At 43.5% G+C, this 25,262-nt stretch overlaps 2 protein-coding genes across 7 annotated transcripts in view; both read left to right on the top strand.

Annotated features, from left to right (window-relative positions):
* Window positions 1-10,706, top strand: part of TAF1B (TATA-box binding protein associated factor, RNA polymerase I subunit B) — a 50,104-nt gene extending 39,398 nt beyond the window's left edge. For all 3 annotated transcript variants that reach the window (XM_040552376.1, XM_040552374.1, XM_040552375.1), the window contains 4 exons: window positions 2,554-2,644; window positions 3,104-3,174; window positions 5,673-5,898; window positions 10,030-10,706. In XM_040552376.1, coding sequence (XP_040408310.1) covers window positions 2,554-2,644; window positions 3,104-3,174; window positions 5,673-5,898; window positions 10,030-10,222 — 581 coding nt within the window. In that variant the 3' untranslated portion in view covers window positions 10,223-10,706. The remainder of the gene's footprint in view (window positions 1-2,553; window positions 2,645-3,103; window positions 3,175-5,672; window positions 5,899-10,029) is intronic.
* Window positions 10,707-18,661: 7,955 nt separating this feature from the next.
* The window catches only part of GRHL1 (grainyhead like transcription factor 1), a 37,573-nt gene continuing 30,972 nt past the window's right edge, over window positions 18,662-25,262 (top strand). For 2 of the 4 annotated variants that reach the window (XM_040550927.1, XM_040550925.1), the window contains exons 1-3: window positions 18,662-18,842; window positions 21,443-21,629; window positions 24,075-24,145. In XM_040550927.1, coding sequence (XP_040406861.1) covers window positions 18,823-18,842; window positions 21,443-21,629; window positions 24,075-24,145 — 278 coding nt within the window. In that variant the 5' untranslated portion in view covers window positions 18,662-18,822. Of the gene's footprint in view, window positions 18,843-19,122; window positions 19,259-21,442; window positions 21,630-24,074; window positions 24,146-25,262 lie in introns of those variants that run through there. The other 2 variants (XM_040550926.1, XM_040550924.1) reach the window with 1 other exon arrangement.

The following is a 25,262-nucleotide window of genomic DNA, read 5'->3' as shown; positions in this document are numbered from 1 at the left end:
GTAATTTTTACTGTCCCGGATAAGGAATTTTGTACGCGTTTTAGTGGATACCTTTCTTCTTTTCCTTGTTTGCCTCTCGTTTTAGAATGCTCTGCATGTTAGGCGAAGGTGAATGGTTATACCGTAAAGAGGGAATGCACTTTGATCATAAATAGCAGATACTTATTAGGGGCATCAAACCACGTTTATGATACAATCCAAACTTGTTTAGTCTTGTTAAATAAAATGTCTTAGTGTGTAACATATTTGAGATGTAATCTGTTTTCTTCCAAATAATCCTGAGAGAGTGTGGAAAAGCTAGGAGCAATTAAGATAGAAAAGATAATGGTGTGAACATGGTTCTTTGAGGGCAGAAAGACCAAATCAGAGATCAGAAATCCTCAGGAAGATTCTCCATGGCCTTATCCAGATCACAGTTGAAGATAAGATCAAAGATGTGTTATGGTGATTTATGTTTTAAGCCTTCCATCCGGTTTTGGGTTCGTTTTTACCCTTCTGTTACTTTCTGAAAAAATTAAGTCAATAACAGAAATCAGTGTTAGCCAGGCATGAACACAATTACTGCTGTATGTAGAGAAGTCATTACTCTCAACTAAAACCTGTAATCCTCATTTTTAAGTGGATATGCAAACTTATTTGGGATCTTAGTTTTTCAATTTCATTTCCATTGAAAACTTGGAGTACGTAATAGTGACAGGAGTAGAAGTTGCACAACTGCTTACGAGCCCAGGCTCAAAGCCATTAATGTCTTAATAGGGTTTCTACCTTATTAACCAGTCTCGTTGCCTTTGGGAATTAACAGCTCATTCTTTGCCCACTTTTTTTTTTTCCTTTGAAATCTGCTGGTACAAAACGATCCATATGCTGTGTTGTGTTGTCCCTGTACTTCAGACGTTGGAGTGACAGTGAGCAGCCGACGTGAGAGTTTTCTGTTCAGGCACCGATCAGTGCCAGAGCTCAAAACTGCCTCTGGCACTTTCCCAAAGTTAGCGTACTGAAATGAATAATGGCTAATACTGACTTGTAAAGATTCGGTGTATGTGAACTTCGTTTTCAATTTAACTATCCTCTCTCTAGCCTTTTTTTTTTTTCCCAGCTCCTGTATTTTTTAAAGACAGACTGGGAGCTGTGCAGTAGATAGTTGTAGCTACCTAGCGTGTATTTGTGTGTCTATGTTCTGTGAACTGCACACATACACACTATTGTTTATGTTAAAAAAAAAAATGCGATTGAGACACGTGTATATATGTATGTGTGTATCGCAGAGCTGTATGTTTTCCAGTTGACTCAGCTATGTGAACGTAGGACTAGCACTACCAGCCAGGTACACGGTTACTGTAGCCTAGCGTCATGTCTTTGGCAGTGGGTTTGCTTGTGACAGATGCTTAATAATTTGTATTAAGATAAATGTAAATAATTTTTTCTTCCCCTGGACTGCCCTCTCAGCACTGTCTGCGTTGAGTATTTCATAAAAGAAATTGTATCCACACCTTTGAATTTTAAGAAGTATTGAAGGATCTTTCTTCCTTCATTTGTCTGTTGCTTTTGGAGTCCATCTATAGTTCTAGCTTTAAAGACATCTTGTGGCAGGATAACTCAAATACCAAAAAACACAGATAATACAAAACATACAGAAGTCTGATCATAAGAACAGTATAGTCACCCTCAAAACAGTTCAAACAGCTAGCTGGCGGAGCTAAGCATGATGCAAGCATCAGTGCAGTGCAGCTGGGGTAATGGGGAAATGCAAAGCTTGGTTAATTCACAATGCAGATAATACACCCACGAGTAATAAGAGATGGTTATATTTTAATTGTACTCTACGCCATAGTACTGTTTGCAGTGCTTATTGTTACTGTACCCTGTTGATCTACTTCAGTCCTATGCCTCTTCGGAGCATCAATGATAAATGTGCTGCTGGACTGCCTTGTGCCTTAATATTTTTGCATGTGCTGGTAAATATGTGCTCATATATCAGTGAGTGAGAATCCTGTGCTTAAAAATATGGGACGGTGATATAAAGTGTATAAAATTGGCTAGCTTATCCCTCCTGCCTTGCAATATCTCATGAGCAATAGGATAGACAGTGGGGACTTGATGACACTGTTTCAAATCTTATATCTGAGCTTCGGAAATTATTTATTTAAACCTAGGCTTGACCTACAGTTTCATTAATTCCTTGAAACCAACATTCAAACAGACAAAGGCCAGTCCGTGTTGTGGAGATCTAGTTTGTTGGTAGAGAGGAGGTAGCATTTAGGCTTACTCTTCAGAAAGGAGGGAAAAGGTTTGAATTGTGCTACATCTATGAAAACTATTTGAGCAAAGGCACTTCTTCACACTTATTATGCTGTTCATTTCCTGCATTTCTGCTTCTCATTTCTCTTTCTTACTGAGATGTTGGCTTAAGTACGTTTTCTATAAGCACATAGAGTTTTGGATAGGTTTGCATACAGATGGAAGATACAGGGCATAACTGCATGGAGACCACATTCTGCGTGTCACGTGTTTCTTTTACTTCTTCACAACCTAAAATGTGAATGTTTTATTCAGGTGGTCCATATTTTGAGTTCAAAAAGTGGTACAAAGTTATAAAACGTTCCTTGGATGCGGAGCAAATGAAACTGGATGAAGAAAGAGCCAAGTAAGAGGTTTTTAAGTACTTAATACTACTAGTAATATTTTTAAGGTAGACAGTTTTAAGTGAAATCCCGACCTCTCCAGAAGTTGAAAAGGTTTGGAATTTTGCTCCATATTTCCATCCAGCAAGCTTGGGTGAATAAAGCAATTAAATCCCTATCTTAATTTTCTATTTACACTCATCAAGTTTATCCAACATATTAATTAAATGCACACTGTTTGTGGCAAGTAGCTTATACAACTGAACTATTAACTGATTACAATAAATCTTACATGCATCTGGTTGTCTACTAAAAAGAAAGGCTTCTTGTATGTGTTGGAGGGGCTAGGTTTAGTGGTGCTAACCATTAGATTATTTTGTTTTTATTTTAATAGCTCTAGCAGTATTTTAAGAAATTGCCATTCTTTCACATGTTTGCTCAAGCCTTCTTTTTCCTAACAACTTCTATTTCTCTTACTGTAGGTATCTGTGGAGATGTGAAAAGCCATTGTTTTATTCAGTCAAGAAGAAATCCAAAGTTCTTAGGAGACGACGTGAGTAAACTCTGCCTCTTTCCATCAGCACAGAAATGTGCTCCAAGTTTTCCCATCATAGAAAATCTGCAACCCTGACTGTGATAACATTTACATCTTAAAATACTTTCCCTTCTTTCTTTCATCTCCAGGTAAAATTAACGTAGTGCTATTTTACAACTCATGGCTGGAATTCTTCAATCAGACGTTTTCCTCCTGCTTAATTGAAACTGCATTTGCCAGTCTTCCCTTTGCCAGTCTTCCTAATGACCTATTTAATGTAATCTCAGAATGAGTACTGTGTCCTCATCACACTGATTTGTCAGCTGCCTTTGTATAACTGTGCTCTTCATCAATTTTTGTTGTTCTCCCATGGCTTTTCTTCTTCTTCATATTCTTCCCCCAGTATGTCCTTTGGTCGACCCTGCCTGTCCATCTTCTCTCTCTGTTATTTTTGCAGTCTTCTACAAAAATACGAGGAGCCTTTTTTGTCTGAACATGACTTTACTTGAATGGCTAGCTGTGTATGGTCAGAATGAAGGTCCATCCATTTTATTTTAGTAGTTGTAGAAGTACCTCTGAGAATTTATTGTGATTTACTTTTCCATTAAAAACAGACAAACGAAAGAAAAGCAACAAAAACCACAGTCATTGGTTAGGAGAACCAGAATTTTATTCAATTACATAAAACATGAAGTTCCTCATTCTACATTTAATAGTAGTAAGCAGCAGGTATTTGGAGAGAGACGTTAAGTGTGCCAAGTGATGTTTTTTCCCTTTATATGCTCTTCCAGTCTCATGAAGTGACTGGTTCAGGGACTTGTAAGCACGTTGTATAGCCCTGTTTGGTTTGAATAGCTTGTGTTGGACTTCCTGTGCAAGAATGCATTTGGTTTTTATTCATGTTTTCACGCTTCAAAATTCTGTAGGGGTGATCCTGCAGTTGAGTCACCTTCTGTGGAAAAACATGTTTAGCTTTATTCCAAGTTGATGGTTTCCTCAGATGCCCTGTACTTCCCGTGTTTGTAAGAAAAAGTGAAAAAATATTCATTGTTTATTATTTCTGTGCCACTCTGGATTCCCCATCTGGTTCTGCTTCTCTTTGAGCTACATGGATTACTGAGCTTTACCACCGACTACTGCAGGCAGACTCTCCCATAGTGTCATTTTGACTGGGCAAGATTCATCGTAAAACAATGTTAAATAGCAGAGATGATGAATACCTATGCAGAGAGTGCTCTAGAACTGTCCTTCTGCTGGTGTTAAACATTTTGTACTTTTGGCTGGTTATTTCTGGACAGATTGCATGTTTCTTGTTCTGAAAGTTTCCTTTACCTGTAGCAGTTTTTTACCCTTCTGGCATTTAGCATATACTTGTATGTCAGGTATAGGTTTCAAAAATGTTCATTTTTTTTCTTTTTTTCTTTTATTTACTGTTTTTCTTCTTTCTTTTTTCTTTTTTTTGGGGGAGGGGTTGGTAGTGGATGGTGGTGGTGGTTGATTTTAGTAAAGCTTTTCTTTTGTCTTGCAAGATAAGCCTCCCATTCCTTGGATCACTTTAGGATATCTTTCCTGCCTTTTTCCAATTTACGAATGAGTTTACTCAGATACAGATCATAAAAAGAACCTGGAGTTCCAACAACAGTGTTTTTTAGCTGGCTTGTTATCCTAGGGAAACAAAGGGTTATTTGGTCATGTTATGTGTGCCGATCTATCATCAAAACATCTTTTCCTCTGTCCATCAGCCTCAGTAAAGTATGAAAGTTTGTCATTCTCACGTGCATTTGACGGGGTTTAGAAATTTCAAAGTTGTTCCTGTGGGCTTCTGAAAGCGGTAGGTAGGGAGAAGAGAGAGACCCCATAAAATGCTCTCACTAAGAGGAAGAAACATTTTGATGTGATTTTTTTTTTCTTCCACCATATATTAGATTTTTTCTGAGTATTTCACAAGTAGTGGAGAAAGGTGGTGTGTCTTTTTTATTATTATTTATTTTATTTCCAGTTGAAATCTACACTATGAAAAGTGTAACCTTAAATCCATATGTGTATGAAGCCAGGTTTCCTTAATTCTGGTACACAAGAAGCTATTCAATAAATCTTATCCAGTCCAAGTGATAGCATATGACCAGGTAAATACAGTGAAAGGCATCCTGGCATATGTGTTCTGTAAGAGTAATAGTATTAGCAGTATCAAATGGATTTTACTGGCTTTACCTGGGGAGTGCTTTTGGAAGACCCTCTTACTGTTATCATTAGGTATGAAGAACACGACATTTCGAATCGTCTTTCAAAACCTTTTTCTAAAGCATATGGCAGAGTTGAATTTTAAATGCAATGGAGGAAAGAACAATAGAGCCCTAAGCTTTCTCAGTATTCCTTGTAGAGGTTTAAAATAAAATTAAAAAAAAAAGGTACAAATACCCCTATTTTATTCCTTTTTAAATCACCTCTAAAGGGTACTCCAACACTTACTACTTTTGCTTTTTTTTTTTTCCCCTTGTTTGTTTCTATTTGTACAGAGATGGTTGTGAACTTGCAAAATCAGTTTGGCAAGCTGTCTGGTGCAGTGCAACCTGCTGAAAGGCCAAATCCTTCAAGTTTTCAGTTAAGTTGGTCTGAAGAAAACACAGATGGAACTTGTTTTCATGGGCATAGCCTGAAGGGAATTTTGCAAGAAAAAAACGGTGTACTTACAACCATCAACCCTGACTATTGGCTGTGCACAATTAGACTATGTCCTGAAAAGTAAGTATTCAAATTTTCCTTAAATACCTTTTGGAAAAATCTCCTGACAGTAAAGTACCATGTGTGTATATACATATATCTATATTTTTTTCTTTCCAAATGACAAATATGGGGTGTGTATGCAACTATGTCTTCACATATATTTAAAATCATTTGTAGAAAGGGGTGTGTGCGGAAGGGTTAGTCTTGGATTGGGAGTAGACATTGTAATATGAAGAGTGATCAAAGTGAGCTTTTGAGAAGAGAGGAGATGAGACAAAATCAACAAGCACAGTCACATGGCAAGAGTAGCAGCAAGATAGAAATATTCACCACGCTTCCGTCTTTGTAGTATTTTAGAAACTATTGCACCACCGCTCTTAAGAGAATGGAAAAGCTTCCATTCCTCTCTCCTCTGAGCCCCAAAAAGCATGGAAAATAGCTTTTCTAAATCACTCTCTTGCCTTTTTTTTTTTGGTGGTCTTAATAAAAACTTAATGTTAAAATTAGCACTCAGAGTTCAAATAAATAGCTAGTTAATGCCTTCAAAATATACCTAAAAATAAAATGACTGGGAATGAAGAGGACTCGATCACTACTTCCTCTAAGCTGTTTTTGCAAGCAGATTGGAAAAGTAAAGTAAGAAATCTGGGAAAAGGAAACGTCTTGTGCTTATTATTAAAAATGTTTAATGTCCATCTTTACTAGAGAACTGTCCCCAAATCCTGATTTCACAAATTAAAGGAAATTTATTTATTTATTTGTTCAACTAAGGGTATATCAGAACAATGATGCTATTTGTTAGTATAGTCATTTACTTTAAAGGACCTAAAGAGTAAGAATTATAGCCCAGTTTAGCCAGCCTTGTGCAAGGTTATATGAATATTTCACTGTCTGCCTGGTTTGTGTCACGCTTCTCACTCGTCCTTTAATACCTTCCACTTGTGTAAAATTCTGCAAAAACTGAGGGGGGGGGGGGATACGACTCTACTTGGTGGGTACAAGCAGAGAGCCAGGGCAGGCCAGTGACAGAGAGCAGAAGACCTGCCAAGAGAGTGCAGGAGTTCATAGCATTACTCCAGGGAGCAGGAAATATCTAAAATAATGTTTCTCCTGAGCTCCCTTGGTGTTGTGGATAAGGCTTCTGGGTTGTGTGCCAGGTTTTGGTTCTGCCATTGGTCATACCGTGAAATCCTAATCCAGAAGACCAATGTATGGTGGATATCACTGGGGAAGAAGAAAAAAGAACTTTGCAGATGGATTCTCCTGAATTTCTCATGTGTGCAATGTGGGTTTTTGTGTGTGTTTTTTTTTTTTGGAAAGGAGGTTGGGTACATTAATGTGAAATGAGTTTTCATTTGTGTGTTGTTGAATGTGTGTTGAACATCTTAAATCTTTATCTGATATACACTTCTAAATGTCATGCTAAAGAGAGCAATAGGCCCTACAAAATCTTAGCGATACATTCCTGATTTTTAAAACATTAAATATTCCCCTTGAAAATAACTGGCTTTTACCTGTATGCCGTCTTTTCTTTTAGCGGATTTATTTGCTTATCTTTATTTTCCTTTTCACATTGCCTTTCACATATCCACCGTGACAGAAATGGGTTGGAATAATGTAAACACAGTGTTATATTACAAGAGCTTTGGTTGTATGGATTCATTCTTTTGTATGAATAAGAAGCTTTTTTGGGGGGCCATTTTTTTTTTTTCAAGGGAGGAGAGGTAATAATCCTTTTTACCACAAATTTGCGTAAGTCTTATATACACACGGAATGAGTGGATATTTCGGTGTATGTTTGCGTGAATAATCTTTTCATGCAAAGTCTGTTTTTAAGCCTGCATTTTCATATGTAATGTATTAAAATGTTAATGGCAAACTGTCATAGCCTTCATAAAGCAAGATTTGAATTTAAATTCTTACCGGTTAAATTTCCCATTATATCATTTGCAATGCAAGTAGTTAATTATACACCTGACACTTAGTTAACTTTGGAAAATAACATCTACTCCCTCAGATATGGGGTTTTATCCTATACAAGTGTGTGTATGTATAAGAGAACGAAAAACAAAGATACGAATTCTCTAAAAATCAGCATGGTCTAACTGGGACTGCTGGAATGCTTTAGTTGTAGGACTAAAGTGCGATTCCAGCATGGGCAAAGCTGAGAGCGGTAAACTGATTGGTAAAATGTTCTTTTCATTTTCTTATATTTTAGAGCTTTATTTTTTTAAGCTGAATTCTAAATTAATTGGGTATATGACTATTTTGAGATGATATATGAGAAAGTATTACGTGTGAGAAGCGTTGAGATAGATAGGCTTTTCCCTGACTACATCTAAATTTAAAATCCCTTGGAAATTTTTTAGCTCTTTAGAGATGCTCTTAGTGTAAATAGCACAGAAAGAGCACAAAATGGAGCAAAAGTGTGTGTGTGTGCTTGTCTGTTGTCTTTAGGGACTCTTGTGAAAAGTGTAACTCCAGTTAGTGGAGCAGGTGCTTTACAGTATTGATGGATTCTCAGGCACATTTTGCCTAAGAACATACAGCATCATTCCCTTCCACCCCCATTAGAAACTGAGCTCTGACAACTGAATTGCCCTCAAGAATTCTAAGTGCTGAAACTTGGGGTTAAGATGAGGGTGTCACAAAATGTTTAAATTTATATTAGCCAAAAAATGCAGATTTGGTTCAACCGACACCGCTTATAAGTGACGCTTGAACTTAGCAAAGCTTTGGGTGGGGTTGTGGAGCCAGCTGGTTCCTTCTGACACCGCTGAAATGAAAAGTTTAAAACCAGTTTTTGTAAGAGGTCGCTGGCAGCTTTTGGGCAGCATGAGGACAGAATCTGTTGGGCAGACCATGGGACCCACGGTGAGAGAGACCTGGTTTCAGATTTCCAATCTGCCAAGCTTCAGGAGGATTTAAACAAAGACTTTGTTCCCCGAAGTGTGACTTTCATGGTACTCCAGGACGGGTCTATCTGTTCCTCCAGTTTGAGGTAAAATGTAAATATTTTTTGGGCCAGAGGGAGCGAGCAAATGACTCTATAGTCTAGTAATTAGCACACTTGCCCATAAAAATTGGGACAGACAGGTTCCAGTCCTTGTTCTGGTGAATATTTAAGACCGCTGCTCTGAATCAGACAGAGGGGAAATTTAAACTCTGCTTCTCCACGTCCCAGGGCAACACGTAGTAAACCGGAGGCTGCATAGGATTTATACAGCGAATAGCACCTGAATCCTCGTGTGAATGTAAAGTGTTGGTTTTTTTTAATTGAAGCAGCTGGATTTTATGCTACTTTAAACTCTCTGTTCTTAATAAAAGCAAATCTGGGCTTAACAGGTTATTTTTCCAGCCTAAATTGCTGAACCAAGCAATAGTGATGCAATTGAACTATCTACGCTGTGCGTCCTCCGTCATCTTTGGTTGGGTGTGTTTGGTGCTTCTTACTAGCAAGTCCAGTCTGCTGTTTTCATTACACACTTCAGCAGTGAAGCTCCTCATTTCCCTTAAAATTGTTGCCACAACGGCTACAAAATAATTAAGCAGAAGGCTGCTATAGCACTAATTACTTTTTGTCAACACGGCCAACGTATGCTCCAGTGCTTCCTATATTACTCCAGTGACGTGAGCTTAGCTTTCCTCTCGTGTTTTTAGGCAGGTATTCCATGTTTTGCACACAAAGGCAGAGGACAAGAACTGGATGGGTTACCATTGCATGGCATAGTGGCAGCAAGAGGAGAGGGGACGTTAGAGATCGGTGCAAATGGGAAGAGAAAAAAAGAGTCTGGGGTTTCTGCACTGGATGGTCTTGGCAGTTTTAAAACTAGGTTGAGGTAGCCCAGTTCACACTTTGCTACGTGTGCTGAATGCTGGTAAAAAGAGCACTGGTTCAACGTCATGCTGAAAGGCAAAAAACGCATTTCTCATCTGGTGCAGGATGATCCTAATTCACAGGGCAAGAAGCTATGCATGTTTTTACTTCTTAATGCTTCTGTACCATCTCTGACATATCTTGGGCCAGTCCTCTAAGTTTCTTCTGGACAGAACTGACATTGTAGACAAGAATTGTGACTTAGGCAGTTGATAAGATGTTGGAATTTTCCTCTAAGTAGAATTTGATATATTTCCTTTCTTTCTTTTCAGATTGTGTGGTCATCTGGCTCACTACAAAGAAGTGGACTTTCCCCAGAGTTACCATTTTGTGCTAAGGCTATTCTCCTTTCTTCTGAGGATACAGCCCTCTTATATCCATGAAGAGGTGTGTGTGATAGAACACAAACTTTTTCATAAAAAACTCTCTAAAAAGCCAAAATACAACACAGGCTTAAGGAAGTAAAGAGACCTAAATATAAGAGTATTAAAGCTGTGTGAATTGGTTTGATCCCGAACCGGGGTATCACATCTACACTACCAAATGTTCCTGTTTCCTGCGTAGAAACCTGTTGAGGTCGTAGTGCTGAGCTCTGCCACTGCACTGCAGCTGTAGTGTCACTTCATCCGTAATTTAAGTCAGTCACTGGTTTCCAATTGGGAGAGTTACCAAGGGAACTGTTTACCAAGATTTATTTCCTCGCTTTGCAACAGAGCCAACAGGAAGCTATGAAATTGCCATTTTTTCCACATAATTTTACATACTTCAAGTGTACTGGACAGCACATTGGCATCTAATTGCATTGTAAGATTTTGCAATTAAAATGCTACTCTTTTTTTTTTTACCGACTTGTATGACAGCAAATATATTTCTAGGAAGTAATGTTTACTTTGTTTTGAAATAGCATGTTAACAAATAAAAGGAGCAGGTGGTTGATGTTTTCACTGCAGTGAGTTGTTTAGTCTTTGTTCCTAAATGGTCTGTTCTGCAGCGATTCTGGCACTGCTTTCAACATTTCTTTGCATCCTGAGTATCTCCCAGTCTCTTGCTGTGCCTGAGCCTCTCATTCAAGCTAACGCCTTTTGGGTCCGTGTTCCACTCCAGGCTTCACAGCTTTTGCAGCTGTTTTTATGCCTGGAACTCCCCATCCTTTTTCTTGTACAGCAATAGCTGCCAGGTCCTCCCGTCATTCTTCTTTTGCAATGCTACTCTCTTTTGAGCCGCACTTCATTTCTTCTGATCACTTTATAAAGCAGCAGCTTGCGCCTCAGCCATTCTACCCGTTTCTCATGCTCAATCTTATTTATGCACTGTGTTTTCCAACCATCCCAGACAATGTGTAAATGAAGTTGGGTGCTACGAGTACATTAAAGACACCATAACACATACGTATGTTGAACAGAGATATGTTGAGTAGATACACAGCTGAATAATGCTGCCTTCAGTTGAACGAAACAAAATTCCGTAACTCCGTCTGTCAGCACAAAGTACAGAAGTTGCCAAATACACTTGATCGATCACAAAATCACCAGCTGTTCCCGGGCGGTATTGTGGACAAGAAAAATGCTGTCTGCAGACTTTTTTAAAATTTTATTTTATTTTAGTAATAGCTTCCTTCCTGAGCAAGGCTTGGGCTTCAGTGAGATGTAATCCGAGAAGGTAATCAGCTCAGTGAGTAGCCTAAGTGTGATGGAAGGGTTTCAGATTTGTTGCAGTTCAATCTGTGAAACTGTTGTCTAAAAATTGGGAGCAGGTGAATGAATGAATGATAGGAGAGGAGACGTGCTGCCCTGCCCACCTGAAGCAAAGCAATAAAGCAGTATTTCAAGCACAGGTAGAGCAGACAGGAATGTGTGGAAGGGAGGGCGGGCAGGCTATTAAAAGTAAGTTGTAAGAGTTATTTGGAAATGCTGGCAAGCCACGAAAGCTTCACTGGCTCAGTAGAGTAGAACATGGTGTCCTGATTTGAGGTGACAGAAAAGATACCATTTAGGTGAAAGTTTTTACTTTTTTAGACATCTTAGGCAGTTCTTGTAGATCGGATTTAGAGCGGTGGTCCCATAAAGTGACTGTGACATGCAGATGAGAAAGTATGCTCTTAGCAACACAAAGCTAACCCGTGTTTGGTGGGGGAAAGAGTACCGGCTGAGTTGTTACTTGTTGTTTGTGTTAAATATTTCCTAAGTGATAGAGTTCAGTGTGTATTGCCATGTTGTGCTAGCTACCTCAAGACTTTGGACGTCTCTTGAACTGATAATTACACTAATGGAGTCAGAATGTACCAATTTGAATCAGATCTCATGTTTTTATTTTAAAATTAGCTGTTATTTATTATACCTAACCTCACCTGAGCGAATTACTGAAGTTTGTAAATATTTAGAAAAATTATCCTTTGTTCTTGTTCTGGGTAAGTATTTGCGTCAGTTAAAAATTGACGGAAATGTGAAAGCATTAGCAACGTGTATTAACAGTGTTTCCTCAAACTCCTGAAAGTATCCCCTTCGTTATACTATAGTATTTGCTAAAGTTCTGAATTACCTATTTAAAAGACACTTTAAATACATAAAGGCTTAATTTAATTCAGAAGTCTTCATTTGAAAGACTTGTGCGCTTCTTAAGTATAGGTACACCTTTCTTTTAAAACTACTGTAGTAGTAAAATCTCAGCTTCGTAAATTAAAAATACCGTACTCATTGTTACATTGTTACAAATGTAACAAAGCTCCCTTGGATGTTAGAATAAATTAAAGGTGTACTTTAATAAACTGGAATAAAGCTTGCAATTAATCATCAACAGCCATGTGCCTTCTGGACATATAGGTGAAGAGGCAGATTTAAAAGAAAAGGGTGTGCCTCTGAAATACTTAATGGTAGTTCAATCCAGTTTAATCAATCGGCACTTACGCTCGAGTAGTGATGTTTAAGAAGCTGACGAGCCACGAGAGTGCCTTATCTTCAGTGGAGTGTAGCCGAGCTCTCCGGGGACAACTGCTTGGAGTCCAGTTAATATGAGCCCGAGGTGGAGCTGTGCTGGTTGAGCAGATGGCTGAGGGGCAGGGTGTCTGCCGCAGCCCAGCAGTTCCCACCACCTCTTGTATCTGCTTCCACCTTGCAGCTCCTTTCGGTAACTGTTTGCTGAAAACGGCCAAGGAAAGCTCAGCTTTCTGACACGGGCCTTTTTGTACTTCTTCCGGGGGAAATTCAAGTCTCCAAGCAAGGTTAAAACGAAGTGCTTTTTTAGATTGAAATTTTAAATATGTATTGAGAAGATTTTGAATAGCTGAATAATTACTAACTTAGACAATAGCGTATCAGTTATTCTGAGACCTTGATGTGCCTTCTAAAGTGAATTTATTTTTTTCCCAGTTTGCGTATTATACTTTAACATGCTGTTTTTTCTATCAAGAGTACAAATGTAACCTTACTTTATGAATTTTCTTCAGTAATGCAACCTTTCTATTGATTCCTTGGAGAAATATGACAGGCGTCTAATTTTCTTTGGAAGTTAGTCTCCAACAGAATTGGAATTTTACTGTCTTTTCACTGCCTCGGTGTGTTTGCATTCTCAATATCAACTTAGTCTGCCACATACCTTTTTCTTTTCAAATTTTTTATAGTTTTCCAGGCACGAAGGAGAGATGTTTGGCTTTCTCCTTAACCACTTGCATTGAGCAAGGGCTCTGAGCCTGATTTAACAAGAGAAATGAGAATCAGCAAGGTTACATGCCTGTAAGCAATGCTAGTTCAATATATTGTCAATAGCGTGTTGTATGGGCCTCACTGTAATTACGTCTTTCCTAGGCTATTATTTGGACGTCCCCTGAAACAATGGTGTTAAGGAGATTTGGGAAAGCTTCGTGCAGCGTTGCAGGCAACGCAGTGAAAACTCACTTCTATTAACTTCCTGGGAAGCTCAGAAGTGTCTTCTCCTGAATGCTTAATGCTGGCTTTTCTCCCTTTGTGGATGACCAAGATTTGCTGATGGTCCTGAAAAGTCATTTTAGGGTGTTTATGGAAAGCTGTCAAGAGGATGTTTTTGCAGGGCCAGCTGGGAGCAAAAGGGCTGGGACCCACAAGCCTTCTGGGAAAGTCTTAAAAATGTAAAGTCCCTGGATAGCTGTCTGCACCGTGGCTAATCCATCCCTTCCCTGTGTCAGGTTGAGTAAGTTTTATGCTGCTTCAGAGGCACAGAAGACTCAGGATAGCTTTGTTCAAGATTTTGATCCAAAACAAAATGGGTTTCCCAGTACATATGGTCATAGATTTCCTGGCTGAGCATGATAGCATGCAGGTTGGCCAAAGTAGAGTGCCTCGGTGCTTTGTCCACACTAAAAGCACAATGCTCGCTTTCCAGCATCTCCTCCGCAGTCATTGGTCTCATTGCTCCTTGCGTGTGAAGCTCCTTTGCTCCTGGCCAGATTACACGAGGGAGAGCACGAAGGGAATGCCAAGATGTGGGAACTGGCAGAGATGAAAGCTTTCCTCAGCGCTGCATGCGCTGAACGAGAGACTGAGTAAGGACTGGCAGAACACGGGATGACGAATGCTGGTGTCCTCACGTGAGGTTATAGCTGCCCTTGTACAACTGCTAGTGGCGGTGTTCTGAGAGCCAGAACGCTCCTCCCCACTCGCCAGCATCTACAGCCTGCATCTGGCAGTAACCCAGGCGGTTTTAAAAGAAAATACAAGCCAACTCCTCTGACAGTCTCACGTGGCTGCTCTGTACTGGAGAAGCATTCTGTATCTGATCCAAGACCTCCTTGTTGTCCTAGCAGTGGCTTTGCTCATCCAAAACTATATTGCAGTGCCACAGCAGCCGAGGCTGGCGTGTGAGGCTGCCGAGGTGGTGAGCGAGTTCCCGGTGAAGAGGCAAGCTCCACGAAGCCTGCGCCCGGGCTGGTTCCTGTGCTTCTCAGCAGGACTCGGAGCATGGTCCCTGGAGGCAGCGCTGGTGACCGGCCCTCTCCCAGCCGCGGGCAACCTGCTCTGTTAGGCTGCGAGGGACGCTCATCAGCGCAGTGAGGTGTGCTACTTCGGCACAAGACCGTGACAAAACATTTTGTTGACTGAAGGGAGGCTCGTCTCTGAGCTGCGTGGTGTTCGTAGCTCCTGGCTGGGCAGCTGAGTGCTGACTGTGCTGTGGAGCAAAGCGGATTAGGCAGACAACAGTATGCAGGCAAAGAGCTGCACACGCTGTCCTCTTGCTACATCGCTCTCACCCCGTATAGTAGGGTGTATGTACAAAGGAGTTAAATCCAAAGGAAGTGCTTTATAGGGATGAGAAACGTTCAGTAAGACTGGCTAGCCAAAGGTTTTATTGTCGATTAAAGTCTAAAGTCTAAAATTCTAAAAAGTCTAAAGACTTTTCTAAATTCTAAATTCTAAAGTCTAAAATTCTAGACTTCAGGTTGACTTCTTTTTATATGTAGGCTTCTGCAAATTTGGTTCATTTATGTGGTAGGCATGTCAGAGTGGAGCTGCATCTCCTGGCCCTGAACAGTCTGCTTTCTGCGAACAGTTTCTATGTTATTTTTAAGGCTAAATACAGAATTAAAGGGAAAATCAGATTTTTAAGGTATGCTGGAAAGATTGCATATAGGGATATGACTGAAAAGCCAACACTTTCCTCTTCTGTATTTCATGCATTGAGCTTTCATTTATTTCTTTACTCCTTTTTCCCCATCTTTTTCCTACAAGGCATTTCCACCTTCCTTTTCCATGGCCGCTTGTTTGCCTCTTCCTTTCCTTTGTGCCTGCTTGACCTCACTTCCTAGTGAGTTCACGAACTTCTGCCTGGGCTTTTCTCTTTCTTTTCATCCCTTTGACTACTTCGGGTTAATTCTGCGGGGGTCAGTGGTTAGCTGTGGGCTTACTTTTCCAGCTGTATCGTCGGTGACCATATGGCCTAACGCAGAAAAGAAGAGCTTGCCTGGTGGGCTGTGCAGTGAAGTATAGAATATTTGGTGCTCCTTACAGCCAGATCTGCAGCTTGGCTCCAACGTCTCAGGGGTTTGGATGAAGTAGAAAGCATCTTGTCTTGACTGCCTGCTGTGTTTTGCGAAATCAAAAATACTGTTACAAATTTGATGCAACTTGTTTGTTACACAGGTGTGAATGAATGGCCGGTGCACGAAGATGATAATTATCACGTACGAACTTAAAGAGACTTATTTGTTAGGTAAGTCATAACAGTGGGTGATCCTTGTCCAGAATAATTCCCGATTTCTCTTGAGAGTGATGTCAAAAGACAATAGGGAAACGGATGAGCACGCTGAGACAGCGCTCAGCCAGATGGTTGCAAATGGTGTGTGGGTTCTGTGGGGTTCTTCATGTGTTTTGAGTGGGAATTCACTTAACAGGAAATGAATGCATGAGGAAGGGAAGGAGAGCACTGAAGGCAGGACTGAGGAAGAGGAAAAGGTAAAGGGGAGGGCATAAGAGGTGGAGGAGAGCAGAGACACGGAGGTGAAAGGGCTGAGTGAGGGAAGCAGTTGGAGCGAACGCCAGTCAGCACAAGGCAAGGGAAGTCCTGCCAGAGTGCTGCCACATCAGGTTGGGATGGCTTCGTGCCCAAACCAAAGCCCTCCTCAATCCCTTTGTGCTTCTTGCCTGATTTTATCCAGTGATGATGCAATTGGGTTAGTGACATCACAGAAATACACCTACCAGTGGTGTTACAGAGTCTAGATTGTGACCGGCAGATTAGTCAGTGGTGTCACAATCCGGTGTTTGTATCATTGTCTCCTGAATGTGGAAGTGATTGCCATGTCGATAACTAAATTTTCATCCGTGAATCAGGCTGTTAAGAAAAGCAGACTCTTTTGCAGAGGCACCAGCTTTGATTTGTTTGGAATAAAGCCTCAGCAAACTTTAGTTAAGTAGAAATGCCAAGCACGGCATATTACTAAGATTTCAGCAATTGGGGTGCAATGTAAGCAGGTGACTGAACTTCAAGGCACACTGCATCTGGGTCACTGAGAGCTACAGGGTAGGACAGTATTTTAGTGTTAATGAAAAGTGTGTATGTGTGCCAAAAAGCGGTGATCGCGCGTGCACATCCCCGAGCTCTAAGAACAGAGAGCATTATGGACAAATAACAGTTGAGAAAGTTAGCAGCCCTTTCCAATACTTCTAATTCTGAGCTGGTTGTGTAATTTATGTTGGAAACAAAGCAAGTTTTACTTGTTTGGAAAAATGTGATTTCCTGACATCTTAATTGATGATAGCGCTTTTTCATAAGTGCAAGCAGGTAAGAAATTACATCTTCTGTGTAATCTAGAACTAGATTTTAAAATGGTTTAAAAATACAGAATAGCTTTTATTGCATGTCATGAAGAACAATTCAAGTCAGTTCATTTCACTTTGTAGAGCGAGATCCTACCCAGATAGCAATATTTATCTTTTGCCATCCTAGTGGCAATGTTTGCCGATCCAAACAAAGCATTTTGTTTCTAGAACGCTAGTTGTAATCCAGTCCGAGGATATTAAGCAACTTCCAGAATTAGACCCTTAGTGAAAGTTTGTTCCCTTTAGTTTCGTATTTCCCTCGGTTGGCTGCTTGAATTGTCCTTCTGTAATTTTGCATTGGAGTATGTCCTGTACAAATAGGGAAGAGATTTTGACCTAGAAGAGAGACCTCTTATTAGTATACACGCTTTTAAATTACAGTAGTTATCTGAAGCATCTTGACATGTGATAGATAGCATGGCTGCTGCATGGGGTTTGATTCAGCTTGTTACTTCAACAGGCAGCCTCCCACCCTTATTTCTCAAGGAGGAACTCAAGATTTGCCGATTTATGTTGGTGTGCCCCCGCTGGACGTACCCGTGTACTCGTAGGGCCGCCCCGCTGTCACCCCGAGGCTTCAGCAGCATTAACTCCGTCCTCAGCCGCCCCTTCCCTCCACCCCTGCGCCCAGCTCGAGGGCTGCGGCGTCCTTGGGGTCCACCGTAGCGGGGCAGTGGCGAATTGTTCCGTCTTTAAGGACTTTTCCTGAAAAAGGGGTTTTAGTGCGAAAAGTCGCGGGGGGAGCAGGGCGGGAGGGAGGAGGGAAACCTGGCCCCGAGGGGGGCGATGGGGTCGAGCCGCCGGGGGGCAGCGCGGGGGAAAGGCGCTTTTTACCTCAGGAACGGCCTTTTTATTTATTTATTTACCTCAGGAACGGCCCTTTAAACCTCAAGAACGGCTTTTTATTTACTTATTTAGCTCAGGAACGGCTTTTTATTTATTTATTTTCCTCGGGAACGGCCTTTTTATTTATTTATTTATTTATTTATTTATTTACCTCAGGAACAGACTTTATCTCAAGAACGACTTTTTATTTATTTATTTACCGCGGGAACGGACTTTTTACCTCAGGAACGGCCTTTTTTTAACTCAAGAACAGCTTTTTATTTATTTATTTTCCTCGGGAACTGACTTTTTACCTCAGGAACGGCTTTTTATTTATTTATTTTCCTCAGGAACGGACTTTCTACCTCAGGAACGGCATTTTTAACCTAAGGAACGGCTTTTCATTTATTTATTTTCCCCGGGAACTGACTTTTTACTTCAGAAAGCGCCTTTTTTACCTCAGGAATCTCAGGAACAGACTTTTTTTTTTTTTTTTTTTTTTTTTTTTTTTTTTTTACCTCGGGAACTTTTTTTTCTTTTTAAACCTCAGGAGCAGCCCTGTCAGTGTGAAGACGGGCCACCCCGCGTCGTTGCACCCATCCCTCCCCCTCCCCTCAGCGCGGCCACCCCAGCGCCAGCCGCCGCCGCCCGTCCCCTCCGCACCATCTCCGCGGTCCCGCCCCCTCCCTCCCCGCCGCCCAATGGGGAGCCGTCGGCTCCTCCCCGCCGCCCTCGGCGGCCAATGGGAGGCTCCGCGCGGCGCCCGTCCACCTGCGGCCGGCGGCGCCACCTGAGCGGGCGAGAAAAGCCGACAAAACCCGTCGGTGCGGCGGGCTGCGCGCTGCTCCCTCCGCTCGCCCCCGCGCCCTCCCGTCCCGTCCCGCTCCGACCCGACCCGTCCCGTCCCGTCCCGACCCGCCGGGCCAGTTCTGCCGCCCGCTGCCTCCTCCAGACATGACCCAGGACTACGACAAGTGAGTGCTGGAAGTCCCTGTGGGGCGGGGAGGGGGGGGCGGGGGGGAGAAGCCCCTCAGGGGGCGCCCCCCCCCCCCCCCCTCCATCTTAGGGCAGCGACCTGAGGCGGGGCGGCGCGAAATGGCGGAAGGGAGCCCCCGGGTGTGTGGGGTGTGTGTGAGGGGATGGGGGGGGGGGGGACACCCCTGCGGCCGTCCCGCCCAGCCTGCCCAAGCCGCCGCCCCCCTCCTCCTTAAATGCCGGGCGGCGGCCGGCGGGGCCGCGCTGCCGGGAGCGGGCTCCGCCGCGTGTGGTGTGCGCAGCGCCCCCCCCCCCCCCCCACACACACCCCCTCCCCAATGCCCGGCTGGGGTCTGTGAGCGGGCCCCATGGACTTCTACGAGGCTCACCCCGCCGGGAAGGTGGATTTCGGCAGGTAACGGGGCGGCCCCGCGCTTCATCCCCTCGGTTTCAGTAGGGTCGGGGGGATTTGGGGCGCTTCGGGTGCTGTAAAGGCCCCCTTCGCTGCCAGGGAGCGAGCAGAAGCTTTCTGAGCTTTGCTTCCCTCTCCTTAACCCCCTCTCGTTTTCCTGCCGCGGCTGTGTGCAGGGACTGACTGACTGCCAGCTCCGCAGGTAACTCCCCCTGCACGGCGCCTGTGGGGCAGCGTGTGCTGCTCCTCGCTGTGGCCACGCTGAGGAAATGGCAGAGAAACGGGCAGCTTTTGCGTTTCGCTGGGTTTCTTCGTGGCCGTCCCAGCTGCCGGTGCTCCTGCTTCTCCCCCTTCCTTCTCCTCCCGTGGGAGTGCAGGAGGGTAGCAGCTCGGTGGGCTGGCAGTCCTGCGGCTCCTGGCATAGCAAGGATGGGTAAAAGGCATCACACAGCGCTTATGACACTTCCCTTTTTCTCGCAAGTAACTTGACTTGAGGACTTGCCCACTTACTGTGGATATTCCAGGCTCCTTTCATCGCATTGTATAAGAATAGGAGGAACTTGTACCGCATCCCTTAAGAGAATTCAGCTTTGTCTTTTGCTGTGCAGTCTTTGGTAGAAGGTGGATCACAGAATCATCTAGGTTGGAAGAGACCTCCAAGATGTCCCGGATACAATAGCAATCTGTAATTTGGCATACATATGTCAGTCCACACATGAATCCCTACAAAGACCTAGAAAAGGGTTTGGTGAAGAGCTTGTCTTTTTTGTTGTTTGCTTTTTTGCCCCAACTATACAATGCTGTTTTATAGGTACAAAGTGCTCTTATAAATCCTGGAAACTCCCACTTAAACTGCCTTAAGCTCAGCCAAGCTGTCCCATTGAAGCTGTGGGACTGCTTGTGTAACCGATAAAGGATCGAACGCATCATTTACAAAGTGCTTTGCAATCTTTTTGGTAGAAGGTGGTGATAAATGCAGTATAGTGCTAAGCTGATTATAGTGATTAGAGCGTTTCACAACTTTGTATTTCACAACTTTTTGTATTTGTAGTGTATTTCAATCTCTGAATGCATCTGGGTAAATAACAGATGAAAAGAATCCTTATCTTCCGGGGAAGGGGTATGATGGTGGTGAGGATGCGTTTTGGTGTTTGTTTGTTTGTTTGCCTTTTTTTTTTTTTTTTTTAACAAACTGTTATTGATCTATTAAAGATTATCGGATTAAAAATCTTGGATTATTTGAGGAAATCCAAATGTCCCCTGTTCCACCCAATCTAGCAAACTAATGTTGTCCTTGCACTGCAAGGAGAACTGTTTGAGCTCATCTAAAAAGTCAGATTTTTAAAATGTTATCTTGATCTGACTTTACAGATGAAGCATATGTTTCACCAACATGACCCGCTTTCAGTTATAGGCTGAAGGTCTATGGGCGAGTCTTGGACATTTTCTCCTTTGCAGCAACAGCAGCATGTTCAGAGTAGATGCAGTTTCTCAATGTACTACATCATCAAGGAAATAGCCAAGGTTTTCTCTCTTTCCCAGCTATAACTTGTCATTGACTCAAGCTAGGCTCATGTCTCTTCAGCAGTAACCAGACAGCAAATCTTTTGGCTTCCGTTGTCAGAAAAATTCACTGCTGTGTTGGTTTTTGAGGACTCTGGCCAGTTTTCCACGTGTAACCTGTAACTAATCATCAGCTTCTAGGTGATATTTTAATGTGGACTCGGAGAGCGCAGGCACCTTCTGAAAGCTCTGGGAGAAAGATGTTTTGTTAGTTCACACTTTCTAGTTCCACATGGAAACTAGAGCAGGTTACGGCTCGCTACCATTACGTAGGATGTGCTAGAGGTTTTGTAGGTGGTAGGCCGGTAAGCACGTATAACTCCTGGGCTGGATTCAGAGCGTTAGCAGGTCTGTTGTGCTCTTAAACAGCTCTGTGATTGTATATGGGCTGGTGTAATCCAGCTGAGTTTGTTCACATTAATCCCGATTTGCACTGAGCACGGGTGAGATCAGAATTAGGTTTCTGGGCTTTTTGTGTTGACTAATCCTTGCAATGCACTGAATCAGAATTTGAACCCTGCGAAACTGGGGCAGCTAACTTTAAAGAACTTCAGGAATGTTTTTCATGACTTCTAACAGGTGTTTTTTCTTTTTTCTTTTTTTCATTTTTTTTTATGATTCAAGTAAAAGACCCGTGCTGGTTCTTCAGAATGACTCTCTCTACTCCCAGAGACGTCCGTACACCAGCGAAGATGAAGCCTGGAAATCCTTTCTTGAAAATCCCCTTACGGCAGCTACCAAGGCTATGATGAGCATCAACGGCGATGAAGACAGCGCGGCTGCCCTCGGACTGCTGTACGATTACTACAAGGTAGATTGTCACGGGGGTGCTTTGACAGCCACTGGAGCTTTTATTCCACCGGTGGAAAAGGCGTCATTTGCTTGATGACAAAGAGTCATTGCATGGATTTTGCTGAAGCCGTGAATATATCACGAGGACTTTAAACTATATGGCTTTAAAATTAAGAAAAAAAAAATCTCTTGAAAGTTGGTTTATTTTTAGTTCAGTAAAATAAGAACTGGATCTTGCTGTAATGGTCAAAAGCTTCAGTAGCACTTTGACTCCAGGTTCTGCAGGAGGCAGAGTATTAAGTAGTCACGATGAATGAAACTTGGGAGCGTGTCCATGTCTGAATGTAAATATGCATTTCCTTTTGCTCATGTGATTCCTGTTCTGGTGGGGCCGCTGGCTTTTGTGCTGCTGTGAAGCTGCAAAGACAGAATTTTTGGTTGTGGGTGGGGGAACGTCAGCCAGAAGGAGTTGGTTAGAGGGATGCAGGCACCTTCAGCGAGCTGTTAACGTGTTAATCCTTTGGCAGCTGTGGTTGTCTCCCCTCAGCATTCGAGGTCTTCTCAGAGACATTTACCTTCCTAGATACCCACGGGTGAGTGGAACCCGAGCAGATGACCTTCTGGTCTGCACGGAGTACATCTCATTGAGCTTTCTTTTCTAAATATGGGAGGCCCAAGCCAGGGTGGCTTTCTTCACCCCGACGTTCAAGTCAGCGGAGGCCGGCAGACGCTTGCAGGCGGGGAGGTGTCGTGCCGCTGTTCGAGCGGCCTGGCTCCCCAGGCGGAGCTGCCTGTTTTTCCTTTGCTGAGCAGGCAGGGAGGCCAGAGGGCTGACCTGGCTCTGGGGCCTGGCGTTTTGGTTAATGCCTTTTGACAGCCGTGAGTGCAATTGCTAGCCTCAGTATGCTCCTCAAACCCTAGCAGAGGTTGCATTGGGCGTACAAAATCTTTGCCCGTCTTTTTTTTTTTTTATATTTGATTTGAACACGTCTTGTGTATCAAAATATTCTTGTAACGCTTTATATGGAGCTTAGCGCTCCACACATGCAACGAAATGCCACAAATTCACTGGCGTGAGTGTTATTCGGCTAGTTTTATGGGAGTATTGCCTTTCTGCTTTGTGCCCACGCTTGCTGTGCTCTTGGGTGGGGGAAGAGAAAAAAACACTTTCACCAGAACAATTTTAATCCACAGAATCAATTTTGATTTCTAAATGCGTAGATTACAAAGATAATGGCGATGTCAATCCTTCATGCGTAGCAGGGCAGAAGGGATTTGCTGTACATTAACGTCTAATTCGGGGCTTCCTCATGTTTGGGTATCAGTAGGTGTGTAGAAAATTTGGTGGAAAAACAGGTATTCAGCACACTTGTGTGAGGCAGAACGGTTAGGGCTGAAAGATTTATTGGAGGCTGTGATGAAGTAATGTCAGAGGGACAGCGTCTAGGCATTCGCAATACGCCCCCTCTCCCTTTGCAATATTAAAAGCAGCGATGAGATCACCTTTGAATATTTTATATTTAAAAAAAAAAACACACTTGAAGACTCTTCTGTTTGATTAACGGGCTACCCTGATCCTTCAGCTGTTGCTAGCAGGGCCTTACAGAAGTTAAATTTTCAGCCACAATGTGGGTTCTGCAGCCGCGGTGGGCTTTGGGCCACGAGCAGTTTGGAAGCACCTTGTTCTTCGGTGGATAGCTGTGGTCAGGCTCTCAGTGGTCTCCAAATAGAGGTTTTCAGAGTTCTGCTGGTGGCTGTGGAAAATCCATTTCTGGGGTTATTGGAGTTCCCGTGTTACGTGGAACAGACAGGATTTAGGGTTTAGCCAGGGGCCATTAAGAGAAATATGCTTTTCATGCAGCTACGTCGCCGGCATCAGAGCTAATTAGCAGCAACGCGGTGATTCTTCACGTTGCACCTGAGCTGGCAACCACGAGCAGTATCCGAGTGCGCTCGTGGAGCAAAGGGAAGTGCCGGGAGTCGACTCCTCGCGCAGGAAAACGTTTGCTTTAATCCTTCAGGTGGCACGCTGGGTCCAAGTGCCAGGAGCACCGTTTGAGCCTGGTGCCCCCAGTCCCCTGGGCTCTGAGGAGAAAGTAAAGCCTTGAGCGGCCTCGGAGAACGTCGAGGCTCTCCCTCAGGTCCAGCCGAGGTGCTCCAGCCTGCGAGGGCTGCGTTTCCCCACCAGCTTTAACGTGGTCTGACGCTGGCAGGAGCGCAGGGCTTGCACGAGTGGCAGCAGGATCCTCCGAGCAGCACGTGGGACGTGCCTGGTGTCCCAGAGCTGCGCGGATGTTAGCAGCAGTCAGGCTGTAATGCTAATAATGACTGGTATCGGAGAGCGATGCCCTCTTAATTTGACCAAAGAGGGGGAAGAGCTGTAATGGCTGGGTTTGAAGGACCAATTTTTTGCGCGTGTGTACGGGAGGAGGAATGCAATTACAGCGTGTGTTGTGTTTCCCAGGTGCCAAGGGAGAGGAGATCTTCGACAGCTAAACCAGAGGTGGAACATCCTGACCAAGACCATAGCAAAAGGTATGAGTTTTTATTATTGTCTGCTTGTCTTCCTTTGCTCTTAGACCACCAAAGCTGCTGAAAGAGAACCTTCTGCCCCAAGAACAGGACGGGGACTGGACTGTGATACGGAGAGTTGAGGCCCAAACTGCTTCTTATTGCCATCCGTTCTGCTTTCTGTCTGCTTGTGTCATGCAGTCAGCTTGGCAAAAGCTGCTTTCTTTAACGTTAAGTGAAGGCTTCCCTTCCCAAGGCTTGCAGAGGTCTTTTTTTTTCTTTTTTGCATGCAATTATCTCGACTCTTCACTGCTGATTTTGGTCTCAGGCACCAGCAGCATTGCTCCCTCACGCATGGGCTGAGGGGGAGGGACTTCAGAGTGCTTGCGATTTAGTTTTCCTTACTGTTTGTGGCCTTCTTTTGTATCCTCTAGCACTTCTTTATTTCGTCTTCCTCTTCCTGCCCTCCCTCTCTTGTGCCCCCTGCCCAAAGCAGACGAAGATACCGATTAAATAAATATTATGAGCGTGAGGTTCATTCAAGACAGGCTTCCACTCCCACCGTCCTCTTCCTTTGGACTGGTTAGAAGATTAAAATGTCTTGAGGACCTGAGGTGAGGTTTTGTGGTTTGCTCGAACGACTTCTGGTTGAGAAGAGCAGCCTGGCTCCCAGCCACGTGTTCCCACTGCTCCCCTGGTACCAGCTGTGGTCTGCCGCCGACCCATAACCTAGCAGGACCAAAAGTGATTAGTTTGCTGCCAGTGGAACAAGCTGGACTGGCTCACCGAGGGGACGGGGGAGGGTCCGAATTGGTGCGGAGCAGAGGGCAGGACCACGTCGCTGGGAGGGAGAAAGGAAGGGAGGGAGGGCTGGCTCTGAGGGGCTGCTAGCTCCGAGGTCAGCTCGGCCGCAGGTGTCAGTGTCATCCTGGCAGAAATGAGCGCGGTGGGGTGGAGAGTGCGAAGCTATGCAAACCACCTTGGGGAGTCCCGGTGGGGCTTTTCTTGGGGGACGTGCACGACCGAGGGCTGTAATTTCCCTGGGAGCTCGTCTTGGGTGGCGAACTTGTAGGGCAGAGGAACGGCGACCTTGCTCTTGATCCCCCTCCGACCACCGGACAGCAGTTGTATGCAGCCTAGC

This window comes from Cygnus olor, chromosome 3 (genome assembly GCF_009769625.2).
Source record: "Cygnus olor isolate bCygOlo1 chromosome 3, bCygOlo1.pri.v2, whole genome shotgun sequence".
In the NCBI taxonomy this organism is placed as follows: Eukaryota; Metazoa; Chordata; class Aves; order Anseriformes; family Anatidae; genus Cygnus; species Cygnus olor.
This window is presented reverse-complemented; position numbering and strand designations above follow the sequence as displayed.